Source organism: Ascidia mentula, chromosome 8 (genome assembly GCF_947561715.1).
Source record: "Ascidia mentula chromosome 8, kaAscMent1.1, whole genome shotgun sequence".
NCBI classification, from domain to species: Eukaryota; Metazoa; Chordata; class Ascidiacea; order Phlebobranchia; family Ascidiidae; genus Ascidia; species Ascidia mentula.
In genome coordinates, this window is record NC_138573.1 from 8,135,155 (window position 1) to 8,162,841 (window position 27,687).

General features: G+C 41.4%; 2 protein-coding genes and 1 non-coding gene across 5 annotated transcripts; 1 reads left to right on the forward strand and 2 right to left on the reverse strand.

Moving 5' to 3' along the window:
* The first annotated feature begins 1,911 nt into the window (after positions 1 to 1,911).
* On the forward strand, positions 1,912 to 10,888 carry LOC145912581 (sodium- and chloride-dependent GABA transporter 1-like). 2 transcript variants are annotated; one of them, XM_083000104.1, is made up of 16 exons: positions 1,912 to 2,149; positions 2,208 to 2,325; positions 2,452 to 2,583; positions 2,663 to 2,819; positions 3,806 to 3,807; positions 4,100 to 4,304; positions 4,776 to 4,908; positions 5,284 to 5,418; positions 5,862 to 5,965; positions 6,160 to 6,284; positions 6,532 to 6,644; positions 8,787 to 8,915; positions 9,301 to 9,400; positions 9,472 to 9,578; positions 9,947 to 10,123; positions 10,239 to 10,888. In XM_083000104.1, the coding sequence occupies exons 1-16, from the start codon at positions 2,111 to 2,113 to the stop codon at positions 10,416 to 10,418; spliced, it is 1,956 nt and encodes a 651-aa protein (XP_082856230.1). In that variant the 5' UTR covers positions 1,912 to 2,110; the 3' UTR covers positions 10,419 to 10,888. The 2 variants fall into 2 exon arrangements, with proteins under 2 accessions (XP_082856230.1, XP_082856229.1); XM_083000103.1 differs by lacking the exon at positions 3,806 to 3,807 and having other exon boundaries at positions 1,913 to 2,149; positions 2,663 to 2,827.
* On the reverse strand, positions 3,394 to 3,467 carry Trnat-ggu (transfer RNA threonine (anticodon GGU)). The gene has a single exon. It is a non-coding gene; the product is annotated as a tRNA-Thr (tRNA).
* Positions 10,889 to 12,532: 1,644 nt separating the features above from the next.
* Positions 12,533 to 16,202, reverse strand: LOC145911825 (uncharacterized). Of its 2 annotated transcripts, none has more exons than XM_082999263.1 (10): positions 16,154 to 16,202; positions 15,636 to 15,700; positions 15,507 to 15,562; positions 14,852 to 14,930; positions 14,624 to 14,699; positions 14,339 to 14,466; positions 14,141 to 14,271; positions 13,460 to 13,648; positions 13,076 to 13,168; positions 12,533 to 12,948 (listed from the first exon to the last, which is right to left on the reverse strand). In XM_082999263.1, exons 2-10 carry the CDS (start codon positions 15,656 to 15,658, stop codon positions 12,827 to 12,829), a joined length of 897 nt encoding a protein of 298 aa, XP_082855389.1. In that variant the 5' UTR covers positions 15,659 to 15,700; positions 16,154 to 16,202; the 3' UTR covers positions 12,533 to 12,826. The 2 variants fall into 2 exon arrangements, with proteins under 2 accessions (XP_082855389.1, XP_082855388.1); XM_082999262.1 differs by lacking the exon at positions 16,154 to 16,202 and adding an exon at positions 15,760 to 16,066.
* Positions 16,203 to 27,687: the final 11,485 nt, after the last annotated feature.

Here is a 27,687-nt window from a genome sequence, read left to right on the forward strand (position 1 = left end):
TCATGTTGCTGTTGTTGGGAATTGAGCAATAGTACTCGGTCGAAACTAATTCGATTGCACAACCCATACATACTGAGCGACTCTTCCCAACGCTGACGTGTGATTTTTCACAAAAACAGGTTGCCCTAACAAGCTTTTGCGCCAGTTGAGCCTAAAAAACAAGTAGTTGCTTTTGCTGTTGCTGACAGGCATGTTTCATGTAGTGTGGCAAGAAACAAAAACAACTTATCAAGAGGATTTGACATGGAATGCGGTGAGCGCAAGGCATGTTTTCCACATTTTTTTGACACACAGTTTCTTATCCGGTTACACGTGTTCACGAAGGGGATTAAAAACAAAACCATGTCAATGATTGTCCATACTTTATAGGTCAATGATTTCTTAAATGTTGAAAGTGCATTTATGCCAGTGACGCAAATAGCACGTTCCACGCATGTACCCTTGATTCGTGGATGAGTGGAAGGTTTTGTAGCTTTGTAGCAATAGCTTTGCTTCGGCATGGGAAAAAAGAAAAAACGTTGCGTGGTTGCACGTGGTCGATACGCGTTCTTTCAAAATCGAACCATTGTAAAATTGGAGCTCTGAGGAGTGGAGGGCCTAACTGAACAATCAGCAAGAATAATGGGACAGAATGTTTTCTTTGTGGGATTACAATCCGATTAGAATTAAAAGCGTTTATACTCACGACGTAAAAGAAAATTGAGGGGTGCAGGCGGTTATTTGGTAACAAGGTTACTGACCATATGATCGAACAATTTTTTGGGGGAATTATTTAAGCCAAGCTTTGTTTTCCTGTTAACGATTTGAGCAAACCGACATTGCTAAAACGACGATTCTCAAGTACTGTGTGTTTGGTGCTATTATCGATCTCTGTATCTGGCTCTTATATGTGTGACAGTCAGGAGTGGGTGATCGGCGAGGCATTGCTATATGTCCATTTGTGTGTAGAACGTAGGGGAGACCGGGGATACCTCGGACCAGGTATTTTACGTCACAATTAGGTATTGTTAAGACACTTATACAAAAGCTTTATGTCTCCATCAAACGTTAACAGGAACTTTGAAATTAAATCACGTCTGCTTAAAAAGTTATAATCGAAAAAGTCAATTTATCAGTGAAACCAAGTTTTTCAAATTGTATATGTATATATCAGTCACAGTTAATCAAAATGCAGTAATTTTGGGTTGATTGCATATTCATATGTGTATTCTTGGATAGGCCAATGGTGATTTTGTGTAACCTTTAAAACTACGGCCATAGTTTAAGAATGTCTATGTCGTCACGTGATCGGGGATACTTCGGACATCATGGCAAAAAATCGTGAGAATGCAACAATTTTTGAGTTTTATGAAAAATCATCGGTCATAGCTGGATGAAATTATTGAATTTTGGCAGTAAGAAAAAGTCCCAAAGATGAAAAATCGTTTGTTGACCCTAAAATCTATGATATCCGTGCTGCCGCTAAACGTACACCATTTACCCAAAGCATGAACGTGTGGAAGGGTCGAAACGATAAGTGGCCACGCCCCGATTCCTGAAAGCTTGAAATATATTTTATGCGCTAATGCCCCAATACTGATATTGTGCCAAGTTTGATTTCAGTTATTTGTTAAATAAACAAAAAAACGTCTGTTAAAACTTGCTGTCCGAGATATCCCCAGTCACGTCTGATGTTACCCCGGTGCCGGGGTGACTTCGGACATTTGAGACCTGTTTAAAAAATGGGATGAATGATCATTTTTAGTGAGCTAAAACGAACGAAAAACCTTTTGTTTTTTGAGTAATGCTTTACTACTTACAACAAAATAAAATTTAAGAATGAGGTTCATAACTTAAAAAAAATACGAGCAATTTTCCCAAAACCGTCCGACCTATCCCCGGTCTCCCCTATACTTGTACGTGCAACACCTTTTCCCTTACACGGACAGGACTGAGGAGGATCGATAATCAAACCGCAAATTAAAAATTTTTAAGGGTTTCTGGTTGCAACTGATGTTTTTATTTCAAACTTTAAATTTTCTTCATAATTTTTAACTTACGCCTGTAGAAAGTAGAAAAAAGTACCACAAAAACCCTTCTTGCGTACAAAAAGCTATTTCAAGACCTGACAATGGAAAGAAAAGATTCAGCAAGTTCCAAAAACCATGAGGTATATTTTAGCTTCTTTCGGTGTCGTGCGTGTTTATAACGATATTGACCATTTGCAGGAGCCGGAACGTGAAACATGGGACAAAAAGATCGATTTTATGTTATCGTGTATCGGTTATGCTGTGGGATTGGGCAATATTTGGCGTTTTCCCTACCTATGTTACAGAAATGGCGGAGGTAAGTCATCACATGAATGAGCAATATTTTCCACCTTGGTGTGAAAAACTATTTGTATGGTATGCATAACTTAATTGTTATATCTGTTTTGTTGAAAAGTTGTTCAATGTGCTTTCTTTGCGTCAGGTGCGTTTCTAGTTCCGTATCTCATTTTCCTGTTTATCTGTGGAATGCCTTTGTTTTTTCTTGAACTTTCACTTGGGCAGTTCGGAGCTCTTGGCCCGATATCTATTTGGAAAATATCTCCATTATTCAAAGGTAAAATATTTCATTTTAAATGGTAATGTTTATTTTCAGACAGAAATAGCCCCAAACATTTTTGTCTATGTGTTTTCAGGGGTTGGATATTGCATGATCATCGTCTCGTTCGTTGTATGCATTTACTACAACGTTATTATTGCATACAGCCTACATTTCATTTTTAATTCCTTCACTTCATCGCTGCCCTGGTCGACCTGTGGCAACTACTGGAACACAGACTATTGTCGTGACAAGTCGTTAAGTAAGTGCCAACCCAAGTAAATAAGATGACAACCGGGGCATTCTTTTAAGATCTGGGTCAAGATTGCAGATGGGGGTCAATGGTCGCTTTGTGCTGAGGGCCAACAGCATATTAAGCGTTTTTGTCCTCTGAACAACACAAAAGATTAAAAAACAACTTTTTCCACTCTAGAAGACAAGATCTAGTTTTGAATGAGAATTTGAACCGTATTTTCCTGATGTTTTGTTTTGTCATTACGCGACTGAGGCACAGCCGTTTTTATGCTGCGCTGTTTTACTTATCTATCTAGGTCACAACGTACTGTAGTAAACCAGGGAGTCACAGACTACACGAAGCTGGGAAGTGTGTTCATGCGCCAACATAAACACACAAAAATTTCAAATATAAAAAGTAAAACTACCACGGTTACCAACTATTCAGTAGAAGTGATGCACAGGAGCAAATAAAATATAAAGGCAAAATAGTGCCTAAAACGTATGATGTACCGAGAGTAAGGTTCACAGGCTTCGCAGCCAAGCTGGATCAGCCACTTTTCCCGACAAGTCGGAGCGAGATCTGATAAATCAAGCTCCCGGTGAGGTTTGAACTCACGACCCTGGGCTAACCAGGCCCAACGCTCTACCAACTGAGCTACAGGAGCTCAGTGGCTTCACGGGGTATATTGTGGCCAAGGTACACTGGTGTACCCGTTGTCTGATTACGGTGGTGGAGATCCTCTACGCATGTGAAGGTCGCCTGACAGGTTGTGCGCTTGCGCACCAGTGTACCTTGGCCACAATACACCCCGTGAAGCCAATGAGCTCCTGTAGCTCAGTTGGTAGAGCGTTGGGCCTGGTTAGCCCAGGGTCGTGAGTTCAAACCTCAAGGGTGCTTGATTTTTCAGATCTCGCTCCGACTTGTCGGGAAAAGTGGCTGATCCAGCTTGGCTGCAATGCCTTGGCTGCGAAGCCTGTGAACCTTATGATCAGAATATTAGAGCTGTGATCGCCAAATATAAAGGGCCTGCGCAGTGGGGCGATCCCGCCTTGCTATGCGTACGCATGGCATTACTTCTGCGATGTACCGAGAGCTTGATGTATGTTAGCTGTCACCAAACCGTAGTGTTTTTCCAAGTATTGTCGTGTGCATAAAAAATGTTTGTTCAGATCCCTGCGACAACATGAGCGCTCTTAAACAAACACAAATTTTGCAGTTGTGTGCTGTTGCTGTCACTGTTCGTTGTGAAGGTGAGAACAAAACCACTTGAACATAATCATTAAAATTTATGTCCAGATGGCAGTGCGGTAGATACCCCACCTGCTTGGATGGGAGTAAACTGCACAAAAGGCTATGGTTGGTTCGGAGGAACTGGAAATACCACCGTGGAGGCAGCCAGCCTGAATGCGGTGGGTTATCAGAATCGAACCGACTGGGCGAACGCAACCGAAGTAAATGGTAGCTGCGTGGAATTTACAACAGCTTCTCAGGAGTACTTCACGTGAGTTCTTTAAACAACAATTGCCCGTCCGGATTTAAAGTACTGCAGACAAGGCTGCGGGCACGAAGACCTGGGACTTAGTAATCTAAATCCACAGTAATCCATGTGCAATGACTTGTTTGTCCTTTTGGACGAAATGCAAACGGGTCAAAACTAGGCTGACAGTAACAAAGTTCTAACCGAAACGATTGAATTTACATGAAAAAATAAACAATTGTGAATTTACAGTGGAAAACGTATACTACGCGAGGTTTTTAAATAAGTGCACAAAAAAATTTAAGTTTCTCATTACTACTTGGGACGCATCTGCTGTGGATTACTTTCCGAAACGGCGTAATGCCGCCAAGAAATCTTTTACCAGAATGGCATTTTGGAACGTTCCGGTCTAAACATTCAGCGCTAGTTAAAACCAAGTTCAAGTCAATTTACCCGTATAGAGTTGCGTTAAATAACAACATAAGTTGTCAACAGGTATAAGGTGCTTCGCTTGACAAATTCAATTGATGTGATGGGAAACATGCAATGGGAGCTGTTTGGCTTCCTCGCCTTGGCATGGGTCATCGTGTTTTTCTGTCTGTTCAAAGGAGTGAAGTGGAGTGGAAAGGTTGGCGATTAGTTCGTAGGCGTCGCTAGCGGGCCTCGGCGATACCATATAAATTTAAACAAAGAACAGGAAATAATTCATTTCTGTAACTTGAGAATTTCCCAGTGTTTTTCACCAGCCGTGTAATGATCCTGTATTTTTCCATCAAGCGGTTGTGGCTGGTTGTTTGTGCACACAAACCATTTCAAAACAGGATAATACTATAATTACATCGAGTAGGTTTTCCCTGAACAGTATTTGTCTAAATTTGAGTTAATTATGTTTGAAGACGACTGTGGTTTAAATGATAAGTTGACTGTATTATCCCTTGTTTAAAGCAATGAAATGACATAGCTTTTTCCATGCACGAAAAAACGGTAAATTTCGGATTTTAAGGTTGTCTATTTTACCGCCACATTCCCTTACTTGGTACTCATCATTCTGCTTATCCGTGGAGCTATGGAGGAAGGAGCATTAGACGGAGTGAAATTTTACATCACGCCCAATATCACCAAGCTTGGAGAAATACGGGTACCACACACAATTACGTTATACGTGCGAAAATATTATTTTTGAATTTAGTAAACAAATGAACTATCAACATCGCGTTCAACGAAAAAGGGATGTCCTATATATTACTTCCTTTTTCGCTTCAAAGTGAAATACGAGCCGTTATATGCGCTTACCATATGTTAAATATATCAAACACAGCAATGATAGGCAACTTCCTTTAGCATTGACCACCATTTTTCATTCATTCATTCGTTTATTTATGTAACTGTTTACCATGTTTAAAGAAGCAGTAGGTACACTTTTGTTTACACTTTTAAGTTAGCTTTTTGTTCCATTTTAATTGTTCAAACAAAACCGGCATTGACACCAAGTAATAAAATACCAACGTAGTGGAAACCAACGTATTGTTGTCAGCATTTTCTATTTGCTGACGTCCATAAGACAATTTTCCTTTTCTACAGGTTTGGTCCGATGCCGCAGTGCAAATTTTTTATTCGCTTGGGGCTGCATGGGGCGTGTTGTTATCCTACTCCTCCTTGAACAAGTTCGACAACAACGTTTACAGGTAGAACCGGTAAAATCAAGATTGCAAGCTCATGTGTTCTGTATTCAATATACCCATTTCATGTGGCACTTACAACTTTACGATATTGACTAAGAGTTAATGGATAAAACGATTTTACTACCTCACCTTCGCGATTTAAAGCCAAAAGAGAATCGTATATGCTAACAAATGAGTTGTGTCTCTTATATTCACAGAGATGCCTTGTCGATTTGCACGATTAACTGCGGTACGAGTATTTTAGCCGGGTTTGTGGTCTTTTCCGTACTTGGAGCTTTGGCTTTCCAAACAGGGCGGGAGGTAGCAGACGTGGTTGACCAGGGTAAGCAGCAATGTTTTACCACCACCTTCGTAAAAGCCTCATAATTCCTCTTAAATATACCAGTTTCTATCGGATGAATCCGGCTCAAACTGGTTAGATCACCCGTTTTCTTGATTTTAACTGTGTGTTTACCCCAGTTTTTAATTGTTTTCCATGTGTAAATGGTCTCGGTAAACATTGTCAGTAGATCGCAACCACTGTTTCCACTTTAAAAGTCGTACGCTAAGTTTGCTGTATAATTTTACAGGTGCAGGTCTTGCTTTCGTAGCCTATCCAGCAGCGGTCGCAAATCTTCCATGCGCTCCTCTCTGGGCATTTCTTTTTTTCTTCATGCTATTAAATCTTGGTTTGGATAGTCAGGTACTGCCGCGTGTTTTGGTTTGAAATGAACAGAACAACAGTGGCCAAATTACGTCACACCTTACCAAACCAAATCCATCTAACATACTGAACATCATTGTAAATGAAATTTTATTCCTATATAGTATTTATACCAACCCAAATGCAATCCCAATTTGGCCACTGTTAGTTTTAACAAATATCATTTTATACAGGTGGAATTAAGGTATGTGAAAGATGTGAAAGAAGTAGGCCTAGCGTCTAATGCATATTAAATATAACTAAACTAATGCTGTGCCCCAAAATCAGAATTTTATTCTGCTCCCAAAACGCATGTGGTTACAGACCAACACAAATACCAATTGCAAAACCAAATTTTATATGGTAAAGTTTGTATTTTTTGATTTCAATATTCCCGAAGCTCGAATTTGGCACTTTTACAGGATGGGTCATTTTGTGGCATAGTCACTGCCTGGCTAACTCCAGTGCAAATAGCTTTGGATTACATAACGTTTTATGTTCTCTATTTCAGGTCCGAGCCCCGTATTTTATTATTATATTTCTGTTTTTTTTATTTTTGCCTTTTATACTTTTCTGTCGAGTGCCTGTCGTATGAGTGTATGTGGTTGTGCGTGACCTTTAGGGATACAAGCACATACTAATAGGAAAACAAGCCAAACTAAATTTAGTTCAGGTTTGGCATGTGAGAAGTTCTGACAAGAAGTGATTTTTTTTGTAATTTGCACTAATTAACTTTTTCATGCATGTTAGTAATGCGTTGCATGTTAGAACAAACACTATCACACACAACACAGTAGAAACTTAATAAACAATGGTTATGCACATTACAAACACAGACACACAAAACACACACAAACAACAAAATACATACAAAGAGAAAACACACACACACACACATGTATTTTTCGTGTATGAAGCACGGTAGAAATTCAATGGTGATGCGAATTATTGTGCAATTGGAGTGTGACTGTTTAAACTAACCATGAGATCATTTCTTTATGCTTCTGTATCAGTTAGGGGCAGCGCGGGCTGCAGCAACGAGTTGAGTGAGGTGGTTCCCCGACTCGCAAGCCCTTTTGCCCCCCTCGGTAGCCGGTAATAATTTGTCAACAAGTGTGTGTTTCTACGCTATTAGTTCGTAATGCTATTCCGTGTACAACCGCGTGTTTGCGTTCTACGCAAGCCAGCAGCGTCTAAAGCAGTGGGCGTTTGTCAGCTTTTTGCATCGACACACCGTTTTAGCCGGAAATGTGGGATTACCTGAGGTGTTTTCCCAAGGCCAGCAACACCTGCATCTGTTCATTAAAAATAATCTGAAACATTTCATTAAAACACCGACAAAGTAAAAGAAGTTGTTAGACTTCGTGCATGAGATTTATTTATCACTGACGTAATTGTTGCCATGAGATGTAAGATCATTACCACCACGCTACATTCAGTCAATTTTAAGTCATTTTAATTTGAACGAATATTCTCAAAAGCGGAAAACAAGATAAAAATGCGCTCAAACATCGAATTCATCTATAGATCGATGGTCGTTTGTTGCATTTTGGTGGCTTGGATTTCCTTGCATGCTTTTTATTCCATTGTCCAGTAAAAATGGTATTAGTTGATGTGGTTATAGAAACTTTCTTGGAGCCCTATAAACCATTCAAAACTAAAAAATAATAATGTGACAAACTTTATTTCAATTAAAGTAATTTTGCTGTATTAACATTGCCAGCGTTCAAAACTAACGTACAAGAATGTGACCTTTTAAACACTTTTCCTATAATTGTAACGTAGTCGTGGAATAAAACAAATATACAAATATAACCGTAATCCAGCCCTCATAAAACTAACTATAGGTTTAATCCGTAAATGTATATGTGTCGAAACATAAAAATATTGATTTCGTTCTTAATCCCCTCATAAAAAAAGCTATTCACTACAATTCAGTTTCGTTTGCGAAATCGATCCAGCGCTGATTATTGTGATGGTTTTCAATCGCGATGAGTTTTTATCTTCTAGCTCGCAGCTCTGGAGATGTTGCTGTCCCAAAGCCTATATACTTTCCGCCCGAACACGCTGCTTCAGACCAAACATAACGAAGCCCTGTTCGCGGTTACTCCTGTATCTAACCCCAGTTTTGCTTTGTTAAAGTTTGGAATGATCGAAGCCGTTGTCAATGGGTTGTTGGATGAGTTTGCAATTTTTCGACGAAATCGGGTCAAGTTTCTGGCAGGATTGTGTGTTACGATGTTTATCCTCGCAATCCCCATGGTAACCGAGGTCAGTGACAAGTTCATTATTTCCGTGTTTTGTTCTCCGCTGCGAACCTAACAACACGACACAGCCCATAACAGTAATGCAAAATTTGTTTGCAAAAATATCTCCGGCATATGTAACTACAAGTAGAGTCAAGTTGCCAATTGCAAGTTTTGTGTACCTTAAGGAGGTCGCTTGTTGCCGCATTGCAAATTGCAAAAATTGCAAACTTAGAAAACAACCGCTTACTGGATGTGTTATGAACCTCCGGGCGGAGAGTGGGAAATGCTATCTATAAAAACCGCGCTTCCACAAACTGATTGACTCTAGTACATCAAGTAGCTCAAATTAATCTTAATGTCATATAACTGCCTCTTCCCGTTGTTGCACTACACGCTCTTTTTTGCAGAGTGGTATGTATTGGGTGACATTGGTCGACTGGTATGCATCTGGCTTCTCTCTTATGATAGCGGCGGTCTGCGAGATATGCTGCATATCATGGGTGTACGGTGAGTGCGCTATAAATTGCCCCGTGGTAATCTTCCAAATGAAATATTGCAATACAATTTTGTTTTTGCAGGCGTGAAAAGGTTTCTTTACGACATTGAGTGCATGATAGGATACCGACCATTTCTCTGGCAGTGGTGGTGGTTTGCTTGGATGATTTTGACCCCGATTACTATTGTTGTAAGTTATACTTAGTTGTATAATTAGCATAAACCAAGTTTTTCTCACGGCGGCTCATGTACCCCTGGGGGGACTGGGCATTCTCCGGAGCTCCACGAGCATCTGTACTGGTTGGCACAGAATGCGTGATATAAACGTTGACTAAAAATGGTTTTGACCTTCTGCGTTTTTTTGTGGATATACAGGGGGCCACGAAGCACAAATGTTGAAAACGAATGGCATAAATCAAACCTATAGCACATTGCGTAATTAAGAAAACGCAGAAACTAGTCATGCAACACATGTAAACATTGAAGGTCAAATTTAATAAACCGTAAGTAAAAACAACATGATTTATATTTTCACTACTTGTTTTGATGTTTGTGCAGCTTCTCATGATTACATACCTGGCATTCTACAGTCCAGCAACTTATAATGGAAGTGTGTACCCTGGTTGGGCCGAGGTTTTGGGTTGGTTTTCTTCCCTCTTTTCCATTTTGTCTATTCCCGGTTGGGCAATTTACCAGCTTTGCAACCATCCCAGAGCTACTGGTTCCTTTACGGAGGTATGGTATTTTTAGGAAATATTTTCAAAACAATATATATAAATGCATATAGGCTATTATGTTTGTTACGTTTTTAAGTGTAAATCCCAAGTATCAACAACGAACAATATTACAGAGAGTACGGGAACTGCTAAAGTGCGATCCCGACTGGGGACCACGTGATCCTAACATCCCGTACAAGTATAGACAAAAAGTGATGCGAGAAGAAAAAGAGATGATGATCGTTTGCAAGAACGACAACAGCGAGGACAGAATGTCGAAAACATCCGACCCACCATCCTATAACGGCCTTTGAACACACAACAACCTTGGATTTTGATTTCACTGAACAGGATGTATTTGTATCGTTTTGATTAAAACAAGCCTAACGCCACCGTCTCTATTTCATTGTGTACCACCGGGTCCGCTATTTTCATTGTAAATGTTATGCCCTCCTATTACTTGCTTTTCTTGGTTACGTGCCAGCATCCGCCAGGGGCATTTTTTGAGTCAAAAAACATTTTGGTAGGCAGCGCTAGCTTTGGCTGAAATAACGTAGAAAGTTTCATAAAATGCATTCGTCCAAAATTTCGGTGCTGGTACAGCGCAAGCGTGCCTTTACTGTTAACAGCATTTGTTTCTGAAACGGTACTGTATATAAGGTTTTTTCACGGTGCTGTACATTATTTTCTCACCTACTCGCTAAAACCTCACGTACTCACCCGTATAGTTTGTTGACATTATCATCGCCAGTCGTACTTTGTAAAAAACAGTTGTAAAAAATAAACCCCCAAAAACTAGCGGTTATTAGTGTTGTGTATAAGCTGCAGACAGATGGCCACTGTTTCGACCTAAAAGGTCTCATCAGTGCAGCAGGTGTGACTATCAGACGACTTTGCTGACCAAACGGCCAAGCAAAGACTTTGTGGTGACTATACAATCACCGTCATCCGTTGGGCACCAAACTAGGTGCAACCAAAACGGAGAAAAAAAATTCATATTATTGGCTCCACATTGCTTATCATATGGTTATTATTGTGTTCCAGTCAAAAGTGTTAAGTTTAATTTACACTTAAAACAATACCGCGCCCATCACCTGAATTAGATTATGTTTAGGTTTAACCAATGCACCTTTGTGCGGGATCTCGACAAATCTTGTGACATTTTATTTTCCCTTGGGGTTGTCAGCAAAACACAGCTTTTAAGTTACGATGGCAATAAACGCAGGTGGTTAGACTCGGACTGAATTGGCACCGGTTTAATCCAGTTCGTTCTTGTTTAAGCAAACAGAACTCGAATGACAAAACAGTTAAAATAGAGGACATCAAACAAAAGACCGCTGGTAATTAAAGTTTCAATTCAAGATCTTTTCGCGCAATCTCTTTCTTTGAAACTTGTAATGTGGCACAAGCTGCTCCTCATGATACACTGTCCGTGCAACCGCAAACAACTATTGCGGCAAAAAACAGAAAAAAAACATTTGAGAATGTGGATTACGTTTTGGTGGCTGGGTGGAGAGGTTTCACGTAGGCCGATGCGAATGCTGTTCGGGGAAATAACGATGGGGGTCACGTGATGTCGTCGAACCAGCTTGCGCTAAAGTTGTAAAAAATGTTGGGTCAAAAAATATTTCATTTTAAACTTTTGCTATCCGCTAATTGCTGTCGCTGGTTTTAAGACAGTGCCACATCAGGGGCTAGATTCTGTCTACTGTGGAGATTACATATTACATTTTATGTTTAATTTCATTTCATGTTTTCCATTAGAAACTGATACAAAATACAAATAATAACAGGTGGCCTTAAAAGACTGTGAAAAGTTTTGTAGAATGTTCAAACCTGGTGGAGACCATTTGCCTTGAAGTATAGGTTGACGATTGGGTGCAAGAATGATTGACCGTTTCAACACCTTTCCTAATTGTAAAGTAGTCGTGGAATAAAAAAAATATACAAATATAACCGTAATCCAGCCCAAATTAAAACTAACTATAGGTGTAATCCATCCATGTCTGTGTCGAAACATAAAAATATGGATTTCATCATAAAAAGCTATTCACGACAATTCAGTTTCGTTTGCGAAATCGATCCAGCGCCGATTATTGTGATGGTTTCAATCACGATGAGTTTTTATCTTTTAGCTCACAGCTCTGGAGATGTTGCTGTCCCAAAGCCTATATACTTTCCGCCCGAACACGCAGCTTCAGACCAAACATAACGAAGCCCTGTTCGCGGTTGCTTCTGTATCTAACCCCAGTTTTGCTTTGTTAAAGTTTGGAATGATCGAAGCCGTTGTCAATGGGTTGTTGGATGAGTTTGCAATTTTTCGACGAAATCGGGTCAAGTTTTTGGCAGGATTGTGTGTTACGATGTTTATCCTCGCAATTCCCATGGTAACCGAGATCAGTAACAAGTTTATTATTTCCGTGTTTTGTTCTCCGCTGCGAACCTAACAACACGACACAGCCCATAACAGTAATGCAAAGTTATTTTCACCGGTTTAATCCAGTTCGTTCTTGTTCAAGCAAAGAGAACTCAAATGACAAAACAGTTAAAATAGAGGACATCACACAAAAGACAGCTGGTAATTAAAGTTCCGAGAACTTTCCGCACGAACTCTTTCTTTAAAAACTTGTAATGTGGCACAAGCTGCTCCTCATAATACACTGTTCGTGCAACCGCAAACAACTTTTGCGGCAAAAACAAAATTTACATTCGAGTATGTGGACTACGTTTTGGTGGCTGGGTGGAGAGGTTTCAAGCGTACGTTTCGGGATAGGCCGATACGAATGTTGTTCGGAGACTTAACGACAAGGGGGTGGTCACGTGATGTCGTCGAACCAGCTCGAGCTAAAGTTGTAAAAAAGGTTGGGTCAAAAATATATCCATCATTGCGACTCCATTAGAAACCGATACAAATAGAAATAACAACAGGTGGCTTGAAAAAACTTTAAAAAGTTTTGTAGAATGTTCCAACCTGGTGGGGCCCATTTGCGTTGAGGTAGGTTGGATATTGGAGAAGCTTGGTAAGATCTTACTGGCTTTACAATGGGTTTTGAGGGCACTGAAACTACACAAACGATATTTCGGTAAACCTGCAGTGATGATACGTAATAGGTTGAAACAGTGCTTCTGTACGCAAGTAAATATTTTGTTACTCGGAAGAACAAGGGCTCATATTTAGAATAAAATATTGGAATTAACTTCACGTAGGTTGGAAAGCTTAGGTTTGTAATATACCAAACATGTCGAAATTAAAATGGATTGAAACTGATGTAATTTATGTTGTATGTTGTTTCAACGCTTAAAAAAACTATAAGGTCAATCGTTTCGATGAAAGCATCGTTACAGGATTCATTACCTTTCAGTTTTTTGCTTCCGTTAGTTTGTTGTTTGGTGGCATCGGGTACTGGTGATTTTTTGGCCATAGCGGTTTTGGAAGTTGATTTCTTTGGAGTATTTTGTTTCTTTTGAGTCACAGCTTTGCGCTTTGATTTTGGTTTTGAAAAACTGCAGTCGGAATCTTCGTCGGTGCTTTTTGCCGGCGATTCTGCATGAGAAAAAAACATAAGTTTTAAATAATGAGAAGGGTCTGATAAACCAGAATAATAAAATACTTTAACATTGAAATTACAAATAATTGGAAACGTTCATAAACCTAATCAGAACTAATGTTTTGAGAAAGCTGTCAGTGACATTTCTTTTGATCAATCTCACATAATTTTTAAGTGTAAATTCTGTTATATTTTACTATTTCACTGTAAGGTTGCACAATTTAACCAGAACGATGTTGCCGTTAAAGTTAAATTAATTTAAAAAATATATATATTTCGCAATTATATCTAAATGGTAATGTCTGCACAAAAAGAACATGCTCCCTCTCTCCAACTGGTGGCACCCAGCAGTTAAGTATTTAAATTAGAGATTGTGATGAAACATTGCAGATTGATCACATATGTGGTGTTGTCGGCAACAAAGAAATAGTAACTAGGTATGCTGCCTTCGACACAAAAATTTAATTTATATTCCAGTCTTTTTAAACCTTCATCAGATTCAGATGAACCGCAATCAGAAAGTTGGTAGTCATCATCATCGTCATCACCAGCGTGTTTGTTCTGCATTTGATGTTCTTTTATCGCTGCATCATTGACCAATACTTGATGAATTTTGTCCCTGCAAATTTTGTAGGAGTAGATTGTAACATCTGCAAACCATTATAATATCCAATGCAAAAACATACCTCTGCACATCCTCTTGGATATTTTTGGCTTTTTTCTCACAGACTTGTACTTTATTGCCACTTTTGTTAACTTTTATTGTGTTCCTTTTGGGGGTTGAACCAGATGCCTTTTGATTTTCCTTATCCTGCTGTAACCAAAAAAGGAAAAAAATGTGTTCCTAATTATGTTTTTTTTAAATGGGCAGTAACCAAGCCAGGCATTATTGCTTTGCAAACATCAAGTCCTAGTAAAGTTAGTGGTATTTTTAAATTAGATTTGTGCCTAAATCTTTGATATGTACATACTTGTGATGCAGAAATTGACAACTCCAGGGCTTTCTGTATATGCTCTTCAAACTTTTTTTCTGCTTTCTCAGGCAACCTATAATTAAAAGATTTCTTAAATAAACATGCCACAATTCCACTCAAGGTGACTTGGAACACAATAAAATGCCAACTATGTTTCTATAACGTTGAAACCACATTTCAACTTATAATTCCCAACTGATTATTTATAAAACTTTATGGCTGCACCTCTTGTTTTTTAGAACTTCCCTTGTGTCCTTAAGCTTTGCCCTTTTCTTTGATGGATGAGTATTGTCTGCAAAGTCATCTACAACATGAAGCAAATATTTTTTTCTATTATGTTGTCATAAATACTCACACTCACAATATCCATCTGCACAACAAAACCCTTTAAAAATTTAATTCTCAATTTCAAATAATTATTTTTTATCATTTTTGGCCACAAAGTCTTCAAATTGTAGGCTTTACACTCTGTAGCATGGAAAAGACAGTTTCTTTTAACTGGATGAAATGATGGTAGGGGGAGGGTATGCAGTACCATGTTGCCTACATTTTGTATATATATTCACAGTTATTTAGGCCAGAAAAGACATTGTTTGTGTTAATATTTAACATATCCTAAAATTGCTTCTGTACATTTTACACTTATTGTTTTGTTGCGATGAAAGGTGATCATTGTTGTCTTGTCACCATCGCTTAAAAAGTATCCCCAGTTTTTGGATATTCCTGCACATACTGAAATTAATTTTGTAGGGGCACTTACTGCAAAAAATTGGAACTCACTGCTCCCCTATCAGATAGCTTTTTGGCCCCCATTAGGGTTGCACTCTTTTCCAGTTTACCAATGGGCCTAATTAAGGTTAAGTTTAGTGTATACACTCACCATCACTATGGTTTTCTTCATTTTCAAATTTTGCATAATTTATTGATCCTTTGGGTCTAAAATTGACAATAATTTATTGCAGACACATAAATTGAAAGTAGACACCTTTACAGTAATTTTAATGTATACCTTGCGGACTGCCGACGTGTCATTGCAGGTCTAGAGACTAGATCGACGATCAGAAAAGGGTTTTTCTGTAATAGTTTACCAATGTAAGTATGTAACATTAAATGATTAAAACTTCCCAACAAACCAAATATCGCGCGCAAAAGTGGGGGATCCACCTCATATCCAACCCAGCATAGATAGAGATATAAGTTGTCCGCATTTCCCAACTCATGGTTCCCGTTAACCAACATAAGCAATTTACAAAACAATTATACTTTTATCACAATTTATTGTACATACATTAGGTTAAAACACGTTTATTAGACGAGTCATTGTACAATGATGTGACATGATACTTTCCGCTTGGTTGGGGTAGAGAGCAGTGTTTATAGAATAAAGCAAACGAAACTTTTACTTTTGAATGAAGAGAACATGTTAATGAAAAACAGAGAATATTTGGTAGAGTTGTGTAGTAATTAAATTTTATAACTGAACTTTAATCATGAAGTTAGTGAAACACAAAAGCCCGGTATACTTACATTTTATTTTAGCATTTGTCGGTAAGTATTTTATTCGCTTGTAAAAGCTTATTGGTGGGATCGATGCATAAGCTTTTAATTTTTTTGACAACCATGTCGAACTCTTCTCACTTATAAGACATGCACATTCTTCAAATTGTAATGCGCAAAGCCACAGGGTCTCCATCGAAGTCGGTGCAGAGCAGACGTTTGACGAAACCTTTGCCCCAGGTGCAAATTAAATACCCAAACTCGTTTCTTCGTAGGCGTGCAAGCTGAACACCGGTGGTCGCACTCCAAGTCTGATGTTGATACAGGAAGAGCTGAGTTGATATACAGAGCTGCCGCGACAGATGGATAGAGAGAGTAAGAGAGAAGCGTTAACCTCACTCCCCTGTCACCATACGGCAGCACTGTGTCTCTTGGCCCAGCTCCGACACGTCCTGTTTGTTTAACAGTCACCGATTTTGGGCCCCGACTGTCACGTAACTCAATCCAGCGCAAAATGATAGGGAGCAGAATTATCAGTATTTGTCGACACACTACTCTTGCGCCCGCCCGCAGAAATTAATCATTAAGCATTTTGAATTGACAGTGCCAGACAAGCATAAGCTTTAGAGCCTAGACTCGCTGGTTTATTGACGCTACACTGGTCGGCTGTCCAGTAATTTAACAAAGAAAATTGACACATTCAATAATTGCAACAGGGCGCATGGCTGGACTCGACATGCGCTAAAAAACGGAAATTCTCAACAACTATAAAAACTAGTCAAAATTAAATGAAAATATTAGGCCACACTTTCCGAGAAAAATGTCGCCTTTAACCTCAGTGTCTGGTAAAAAAAAGGTCAAAGCATTGCCGAAGAAGAAGTTCAGTGGCAATTCCATTTTGTCTGCTGCTTGCGTTTAACAACCAGCAATCGGTTTTGCGTTGTTTATTCTGTTTGCTGCGAATCAAACACTCTGCGCAGACAGATGTGCAAACGCTAGCCAAGACGAGCGGGTAACGATGTCCTACCTCCCCGAACTCACAAAGAGGTGTTTGAATAAACAAGACTCCTCGCACAATAAGCGAGCCGCGTTGAACCGGTTAAGACCTCGCGGCGGTGTCTGGCCGGTTGGTTGCCCCGACAATAATCGCTATTTTGAAGTGAGTGTACGCGCAACGGCTAAAATTTCAAGAGATGTTGGGTCACTTGCTCTGATGACGTTTGGCGTCCTGTCACCACTTGTCAACACAGGCCGGTTCACAAGTGCTACTGCCTGAACTCTAGCACGAAACTAATTGTTAATTTGCATACAAACATGTTGTAAAATGTGTTGCGCCACGTGAACGCAACGAAAATTTTATGATGCGTGTTGCGCGAGTATTGCGGTTGTCTTCAAAGGTCGAATAAGTAGGGGTGACTTTATAGAATATCTAGTCTATACTACAAGATACGATAAGGAGATGCTCTATACTGTGTGCCAACTCGAAAGTGTAAACAGAGGCGGACGAATCGTGCCGGCACAACGGACAAACGTAAAGGTTTGTTTACACAAGGCTGTGCAAAATGACTATAAATCGACAGAATAACACGAGACTTCCTCTGCACGACCGATAGCATGCCACTATAACTTGACGCTGTAAAATGGTGCCGTTTCTGCGTACAATTTCTAGTCGGGCTTTAATCCATTTGTCTTCACTAGAATATTTTATGGTGTGTGTCGTCCTACACAGTTCCTTCTTGTGCTGGAAGAATCCATTGTTTAGTAACCGGCACTGCAAAGGAAACAAATTTCCTTATAAGCAGCCTGGGCCCGTCGACGTCACCAAGGGTAGTAGGAATGAGCGGTAAGCAGCCCAAGACAAAGCTTTTTCCACAGCGTTGAGTAAGGTTACCAGCTCGTGAGTTTCTCCCTAGACAGGCAGTCTCACTCGAAGTGAGCAGTGCCCGATGTGGAGCACAAGGGGCACGCGCGACAAAGCGAATGACAGAAGAGATTGTTTAAATCGGAAAACTTTTGTTGGCTTGCGCACAACGCGGCGTAACTTAATGTTACACCTAATTTGACACAACTGTATTGTGTTGTTTCTTGTGTGTCAGTCAGTCGATCAGCTTGTTCTGCCTAGCGTTCTGTGGCTCATTGTCCGCTCTGCTAGAAACCTACCTGTAGGAAATAAATGCTACTTAACTTCGTGCTTACGGTAACCACCGAACCTAAATCGAAACTGGTATCGCGTTTATTCTGTTTATTATATTTGTAGGCAGGAAATATGGCATTACGTCACTTTCAGTTCACATTACTCTAACAGCCTCCACGTGTCGTTACGAAACTCACTATTCAGCAAAAATAAAACCAGGTTTATTTATTTATTTTATGTTGATGTTCATTAGGCTTATGTTGCAACTTGATTTGTTGTTACGTACGGCATTCCAAGAGAAGCAATAAGTATTTATATGTTTGTCTTTGAAGTGGAAATTATCCTTCAGCATATTGCATTATGTTTGCAATGTATTTGTAATACACAAGACAGATACAGAAGGCAAAAAATTGGCAAAGTTTTGCTAGTGTTACCATGTTACCAGATTTCTTAAGTAAAGGTTGTAAGATTTAAGTGTTGATTGCAGAGCTTTCGTTGTGCAACACAACGCTGTAAAAGTTGCTGCAGAAATATTTCATTGCGTATTTCCTTTAGTTTGTTCTAAACATTGTCAACGCAGCATCCAATATCCTATGAATGATTTATGACTTTTAAGTTCCTGGCTCCATCGGTAAAAGCAAGGGACGACTGTGTTTTGGGCGTTATGTTGCCGTCATATCATTTCTTACTCAAGACCAAGAAAACTCGCTCATCTCCGTTCTAGAATCGATTTGATTGCCACATCCTATAAACGAGTCGCTTCCTTTTGTCAAAGATTGACGGTTTGGTGTAGCTGCTATACGTGCGTGTGTGCATTGCATGGTAAGTTATTTCCTATACACTCCTAAACAAGAAACAGGCTTAAGTTTACGTCAGGTATGAACTCGATAAAGCGTAAGGTAAGAATGTAAGCAAACAAATGTGAGGAATAGATGCCCAGATGCGTTATGAAATTTGGTCGTGGTTAGAATTCAAACTTCCAGTAAGATGAATACAAAATTAAACCAGTAAATTTATGTTTGATCATTAATTGTTTCTAATTTTTTTTTTATTAAAGATATGGTCATGAATGACCCGATGTTTTTACAGTCAAATGAGACAATTTATAGACTGTTATGTGTAGCCACAGTAATGCTTGTGTACAATAGTGGGGCAGACATGCGGCCGCAATCTTTGCCTGTTTGCAGCCAAACAGGAAACAGCTTCTGCGGTGAGAAAAGCGGCTGCACAACCGCAGACGACTGATAGCAATGCTCACTGGTGCGGGTGCGGGGCCAGAGTATAACTTGATTGGTAGGTATTACAACAAACATGAAACTTTGTTCTCACTGCCTTTCGTGCTTAACATGAAGTTTACCGTATCTCACACTCCAATATCGAGAAGGTAACTGGTGTTTCTCTGTGGATCTGATGTTACGTTTTTACGGTGGTTCGACATCTGTTTTGTGAAAGTTAACACGGGTTACCCTTGAGTTCATATTTTTCTTCGGTACGCGCGTAACTAGCGCACTTCGACGTCATAGGATTGTGTCATGCAGCTCGTTGAGATGGATGGTGGTAGCAAGTGCAGGAAACCGCCTTCTTTATCACGATGATGTGTTGGCATGATGGCACTGTCTCAAATTATTTGCGTGCAGCAATTGCCTGCAGTCGCGCTCATAACCTCGCCCGTCGGAATGCCGCTGCTTGCAAAGTTTTTAACTTCACGGAATGCTTTTGCGCATGTGTCTGCGGTTATTACTTTGTTATAGCACGGGAACCTGTATTATAAGATTTGCTCCCACTGACTTTTGACATCGAGTGTTGTTTTGAACCGGTTTTGCCGACAGCGTCAAGCTGTTTTTCATGTATGGCAAGTCTTCAAGACTTTTGGTCGAAAAAGCGAGCAATAACCCTTATTGTGATCGCTCGTGAATTGCGAGAAAGGCATTTCGAGTGTCAGCTACGAAGGTAGAAGCGCCAACCCGTAACAGGTCAAACGTTCAGGCCGTGTGGGTGGCTGCGCGATGATGCGTGACGCGGAACGTCGGCCGACGAAAGGGCTTTGATTTTTATCACCGGCACCTGCCCCCGATAAACGGGAACACTGGAAATTTATTTTCGCCCGACGCGGCGCGTTGATGTTTGCGCGCAGTCAAATGTCATCAGGGCAGCAGTTGCGAAAGCGCCATTTCCCCTTTTGCTGCGGAAACCTCAAACAGTGTGTATTTGGACGTCCGTTTCCTGCCCTTACAGGACGAAAGTGTTTCCCATGTGGCGTTGACTTGCTGGCAACAATGGGAGCAAACCGATGTGACATTTCCACGTACGGCAAATGATGGGTATAGTTTTCATTTCGGTTTCATGATTAATCTTTTTCGTGGGCGAGATAGCGCAATTAAACCTTATTTGCGAAAATGACCTAAAATGGCTTCTATGCGATTAATTACCTTAAGCTCTCGGTCATCAAGGAAAGTTGATTCGCCCACTCTTCGCCAGTTGTACAGTGCCTGTTGGTTATCACCGTCGCTTGAAACCAGATAGCTGTACAATGCTGGTTGTGTTTTCGAGGGCCTATTTACAACATTCGAGGGCGGTTTAGTGTCGATACGAGTGTCCTCGCCCTGCTCGCCCCGCTTTCGTTACTTTTGTCCGCGAAGACAAAAGGCCATGTGTAATGCGATGAACGACTAAGCTTTTTGTGAAAACTCCAACAAGTGCCTTGACACGGTCAAATATATGTACATACGTCATATTACAGACTAGCGTCACGCGCCTGCCACCCTGGTCCCGCATTGGGGCACTAGCAGCCTTGAGGATTTGTTATGGACACACGCTTATCGGCATCCAGCCACAAAAGGAACAAGATGCAAACATATTCGACGCGCTGCGAGTTCGTCGTGCCACAGCACACGCCCCAGGCACTCGGCTTGCCATTTCAGGGGCCGAAGCGGACTGTCAGTGACGTTTAATTAATTTTGAAGTGACTTTGTGCCTTCAAACCACAGGTGTTCAAGTACAGCGTCTTTGTTTCACCCCTGGGTAAATTTGACATCTGCTTTGTGGACAGTACAAACTGGTGTGTGCCACCGCAGCATTAAGTCGCGGGAGTTCGAATCTGAAAAACTGCCGCCACCCTATTTAGTTTGACTCGAGGCGTCAGTTTACACAGCTTCCCGTCATGTCAATCAATCGATGGCTTAACAATAGCTGCTTTGCAAGATTGCTGCGGTTGCGCGCTCAAAGAATTATCCTGTTGATTTCCACGCAACACTTCGTGGATGTGCGCGTCTGGAATATTACCTTGTTATAATATTGAAGACATTAGACCTGGCTAAATTTCTCCTATGGCAGCCAAGGTGGTCTGTGTTTGCCGCGCTGTAGCTACGACGACTGCATTCTTGCGTTGACGTCATTTCGGGCATGTTTCTGCGTATCCCGGTCGCATCTCTCTATCATCGTTTGCCGTTGTATGACGTAGGCGCCGCACTTGAGGAGTAAATTATCTCGCCACAAACGGCACAGCCTTCCTTCTCTTCCGTTCGCTTTTGCAGGATCAGGCCGTAGAAAACCCGGCGATTACCCTGTTGCCGGTCTAACTGTTGAGCAATGACTTTTGAATGCCTGAGCAAAGACAGGGGAATAATGGGGCCGACTGTATTTTCAAAACAAAAATGTTGAAGGTCAAACTCGACTTGCGCAAGAGACATGTCTATTGTTTAGAGTCGTCGGCCAAAGTGTTTCCGAATTTCTCCAGATTTAAATTGTGCCATTGACGTTTCGGCGGCGCCCTTTGCAGGTCTGTCCCATCAATTCCGGAAGTTGTCGATGAGCGGTTTCTTGTGAGCTGTGTACAATTGAGCTCAAATTGATATTTCCCGTTGTACGTGTCTTCTTGCCTCTTGTTGCAAAACGCCCTGCGCTTGAAAGCTTGGAAGTGTTGTATAAATATTGCACAGTAACTTTTTTTAATTTTTCAAGGTGGTAAATTTGTATATGTGTAACTTTTCGAATCACGTAAAAGTTGGCCCCAAAGTTATAATGTGTTCTTGCCTGGAATCGTTAATTAAGTGGTACGATTGTCCGCTGCGAACATTTTGTCGATTGTCACTCTCCAGAACGATGCGCAATTGTTCTTTGTTTCCGATGAAAAAGACAAACAAGGTGCGGGGCATGCGCCCTGAAAGACAACCTTTCATTGGTAACGCACCTGCACCGTCCCGTGGACAGTTTGTTTTGGGAGGAATGTGCCCACCTTTTTCCAGTTCGCGCTATTTGTCGGGCGTGCCTCAGAAGTAGGAAAAACGGGGCCGTCGCAAGCCACCGCGCGATCGTTCACCGTTGAGTTCGACATGAAGTCACCTCTCTTTTAATACTCGCCAGGGACCCTCATATAGTTTTTGCTCTCACGGCCAGTTTCTTCATTCAGAAAAAAAAAACTCCAAACGTGATTTCCGTTTTAGTTGTCACTGCGTCGTCGTACACGTCGTGTGATGAAGTTCGTCACCGAACTTACAGCTAGGTGCTATTTACGGAAGTTAGTAAACGGCCGATCCAACTTTTTACCGTGACACATTTGTTTGTTCATAGTCCCGTTTTTGTCTGAAACGTATCTTATTCCACGCCCGGTGGTAGCCAAAATCGCGGTGAGTCATGCTGGGTAAAACATGTGGTCGCGTAGTGAGTACTACAAAAACCAGAAGCATTCCTTGGCGTGGTCTAGCGTGTGCACTTGCTACCTTCGTCGTAAAGCCCCATATTGACGAAAAAGCAAAGAAAACAGGCAATAAAGTTGCAACATGTTTGGCACCCACAGGGTCGGCCTCACCCGTAGCGAGTCAGTTGCGCGACCAAGTGTGTCAATATTTGCAATGCTTTCAGTCACGTGTGCATCGCGATACACCCACCAACCCAAAAATCATAAAGGCCACTGACAGCGAAATACTCAACCCCAGAGAAACCCGACGCGATACTTTCCTTGTCACGCACGCCTGCCACTCGACCGCTTACCGATGTTTTCAAGTCGCCTCCGAACTGTACAACCGTTAAACTATTTGCGTCGGTCGCCTCTTGTCAGTCGACAGCTTGAGAATGCGCATCGCTTTGCACCCAGTCTCATGTGTACATACCTCTTTCTCTTGGACACCAACTGTCGGCAGTCAACGCGCCGGCGTCATTATGTTACGAGGAGCCCGTCTTAATAAAATTACAGCGCGAGCATTAAGAAAACAATCATATTTGCGGCGCGCGGACCGATGCGAAACCGCACTGTAATTTGTTACGCGTAGTGTCAGCACGCACGAGTGATTTCGAATGTACGACTGCGAGAGTGCGCCGATTACTCAGCAGACACTTACATTTTGTTCGAGTCTCTGAAGGAGCTGTGTACAGAGTACAAGAACCTTTACAAGGCAAAATTTACTAGACAGGGATATGAAGCCTTATAACATTCAGTATCACTTGTGGGCAGCGTTGTGTTTGTCTTGTATGGTTACAACTTCAACAGTTTATGGACAAGTCAATGTCGTATTTCCGCAGAGTGTTGTGTAGATTTTGGTTCGGTTGCCTTTGGCCCGTGCGTTTACATACGAGGGAAGTACTGCTTTTTATTGTAGCGCTACCGGATCATCCATTGTTGTTCAGTCGTTAGCATATCAGCCGAGTACATGTCGTTGAAAGGATCGCAAAACGGCGATATTTGTATAGCATTTTCGGTAACATTCCTTTTGTTGCGTTGTTAGTTGACCTCAGAAGCAGTCATAGCCTAAATTCAATCACACACCACAGACTGTAGTAACACGATTATTTCCCTTTTTTCTGTGTTTTCAAATAGCGAATTCCTTTGATATCTCGGTTTGACATGTTTATGATGCGTCAGTAATCCGTTGTACGCCACCGTTGTACTGCTTTTCGAAGAAACGTGTGTGAAAGGTTTCGAAAACTAGCTCGCAAATGGTGTTCTCTGGTCAGCTGATCTGTATCCTGGCAAGTTTTTGTTGTTGATTGTTCGAGTGTTTTAACAGAACCGCGTTGAACCGTGTCAGCTTTGTCGATCAGAAATCCGTCGCTGGTAAGTTTGGTTTGAAACCCTGCGCCGTGACGCCAATTTGTTGACAATGGGAAACTGACGTAAGTGTGCGTTGAAACCCGACGCCCGACACTGGTGCGTTTCATTAGTTCTTGTTTGAGTAAACTCTCCTCCAGGCACTGCTAAATCAACTGCGAGCTGGAATAATTAAATAGCGGCAACAGTGATACAAAGTAATAACGCGCAGGCGAGTCAATAACCGTCATGTGTTGGTAAACTTGGTGTTAGCTTACAAGAACAGTCCGGGCCAGACATTCATGTATTGGATTGCGGGTAGCGTGTTGGGGTGGCAAATTAATAGCCGTACTTCACTGTTTGCCCCGCACTTATTTTCATTACAGCCTTAAGCGATGGGGGAGCCTAAATCACACCCAAACCTAATTAAGAAAATCGCACCTCGGTAATGAATATTGTACAGTGGATGAGTTTCTCCTTATTACAGATATAAGTTTCGACAGAAAATGAAAGTTAATGGCTATTCGATATGTCACGTTCATCATCAATCGCACCCTTGGTTACAGCACTCCGAGGCCTGTCTGCATCTAGTTGAATTCTGAAAGGATGTAGCCATTAATCATACTGCATTTGGGGATCCGCTAATACAATATGTTGCTGGCCTTCTTAGAAATGAGTTCGACATGGACGCCTGTGGGTTGTTGAACGGCAATATTAATACTTATTTGATGGAAATACCCCACAAGGGGCGGTTAGCTGGTATTAATAACTTTTGCTTAGGACTTTTTTGTGTTATTGGACTGTTGCTACCCATTGGCACTTTGTCAATTGTTCCTTTGCGATTGTGTTCTCTGGATTCTCTTTTCGAAGCTTGCGTTAAAAATCGTGACATGACAACATAATGAAATTGTGCGCTTCTGCAACTACTATTCAAATGTTGCGCGGCCTGCTGATCTTTTGTGCTGAAAGACTGTTCTCAATACATTTCCCAGGGCGTTATGGCAGTCCATAGCACATTTTCAGTGGGGTTATGGTATGTATTTATGTCATGTGGGGGAGTTCGACCCGCCGACGCCTTGTAAGGGATGGTCAGTTAGTGAGTCATTTCGGGCACGTGACATTAAAATAGTTGTGTCATTGCTAGGGAGGAAATCATGTTTTCAACGACGCGACGCAACGATGCACAATAGGCACCCCACGCCTTTCGTGTCGCCACATCAGCTGGGAACTTGCCGTTTACTTAATGGTTTTCTTTCTAGCGTGTAACTAACAGTTTCTTACAAGTGAGCAAGGCCAGTTGCGTCGAGAGCACGTGCCAGCTTTGTTCAAGCCTTCTGGCGGTTTACAATGACCAGTTACAAGGCCATTACTTGCGCGTGGTCGACTTGTCCTCAATTTCGTGACCATGCCAATCAGTTTAGAAGTGACGAGGAGGATGTCATGAAGTGAGACTAATAGTGCGCACCGCATTAGCGGTTTGTCGCTTTTCAAGAAATCGTGCAAGGCGGGTTGTGTGAATATAATGGACTGTATTCATTAACATCGGCTAACTGAGGCATGGTGTTTTGGCTTTCAAGCGCAGATGTACTTTTATTGGCCTACGTGAGTCAGCTTATGTTACTCTGAAATTCCTTGCATGCAAAGTTTGTGCATAATTTCACTTGTAATTAGGGAGACAATCTGATCAATTTTTGTAGTATGTTGATTCAAACCTAATGCTCGATTAGTGGCTTTGCTAGTTGGTTTTGTTGGTTTTCACAATCTTCCAAACGAGATGATTTTCATCAGAATCAGCTTGGGGCTAGCCTATCATTCTCCGCTGCTGCAGCAACTATGTAGTGAACTGCTTTGGGGGACGCCGTTGTCAGCTTCATTTACTCGTCTGCTTTTTAATGGGCCTCGCATCGCCTTCCGTTTTAACCTTTGACCGCGGGCTGACGGATACGTCGTCTAGACGACACTTTTCGCCACGCTGTATCCACCGCTCTTTCACCCCGTCCAATTGCCGATTGATCGTCTTATCGCTGAAGATCGGGGTAGCCAAGTGATAAATGGATTACAGTCGACCCGCAAAGGAGGCCGGCATGCATTCCCCCCGAAATTTTCGCGTATTATCGGGTTTCGAAAGTTACTCAAATTACGCCCGCATTGTCATTACGAGTTGAAGTACAGGTGCAACTTCCCATGGACACCTCAAATGAAAAGTTTGTCTTTGGTTTATTTGTATCCTTCAAGCGCAAAGACAATCAAAGTTGCAAAGGCGCAACCAATTTGTTCGGGACGTAAGGAAGCGAAAGTATATTGCCGGTTGCTGGCGCGATTGCCAGTGAAGTTAGTTAGTCTACCCCTGGGATTGAAGGCTGCGGTTACGAGATGTACAGCCAGCGCCCCTTGTACTAACATATTGTTCCAACGCCGTGTCTTCATGATGTATTAACACCGGGTATATTTTGTATTTCGCGGCAATTGTTAGTTTGTATTGCTGTTTCCGCCAATTCACTTTATTAAATACAACCTGCAGCTTCATAACTCTAAACATTGTAACGTTGTACTTTGTTATACTAAATACCTAAAGGATTCAGCGCCTTCGCGACAACCCCGGTCAATTAAATGTTCATCATGGATATAAGTAGGACATAGTGTTGCGTGGATATGCGAAAGAGTGATTAAAAGACACCAGTGGCGCCGGACAAGGAATTGGCGGTTTTCGCCCACAGCGGATGTGCTTGTCCAACACTGTCCCACCTGCTGATCATCAGAAACTTACTTGTTTTTTGAAACTTACTGTTTCACCGTGTTTTATTTTCTATTGGGCCGAGGAGTGCAATTGGCAAGCTGCAAGTGCATTGTCAAGAGTTGCTGTTTTGTTTTGCGCCTGTTTATCCTCACAGCGAAACGGAGCCCTTCGCTACCAATGCCGGAAAACATTAAAATGTTGCCATTTTCGAGGCACAGAAATCGATGGAGTGACGTTAGCGAGATGCCGGGCAAAACAATGCTGACGCAATTCGGTGTTGTGTCCCCTCTCAGCAAACACACAAAAATGGAAAGCAACCCACGTCACGGGTTTTCTCGGCATTATCTGAGACAAACACTAAAGTCAAAAATGAACACGTGCACATGAATGTGTACTCGAAAGCATTTGACGTCGTATAACGTCTCAAAACTAGACCTATGATGAGGACGTCATGACGTGCCAACGTGCCTGACTGACAAATCATGGATATTGAGTTTGTGACGTCGTAACAGCGCGTGACGTGCCCCGTTATCAGGCCTTTTACTTTTCGACAGACGCTCATCGCCCATGAGAATAGTCTTTGCCTTGCCTCTTTGCTTTCAACCTATACTATCGATTGTACTGAACGGCAATAAGAACCCATGGTTTAAACAAGAGAAGGCGAACACTGA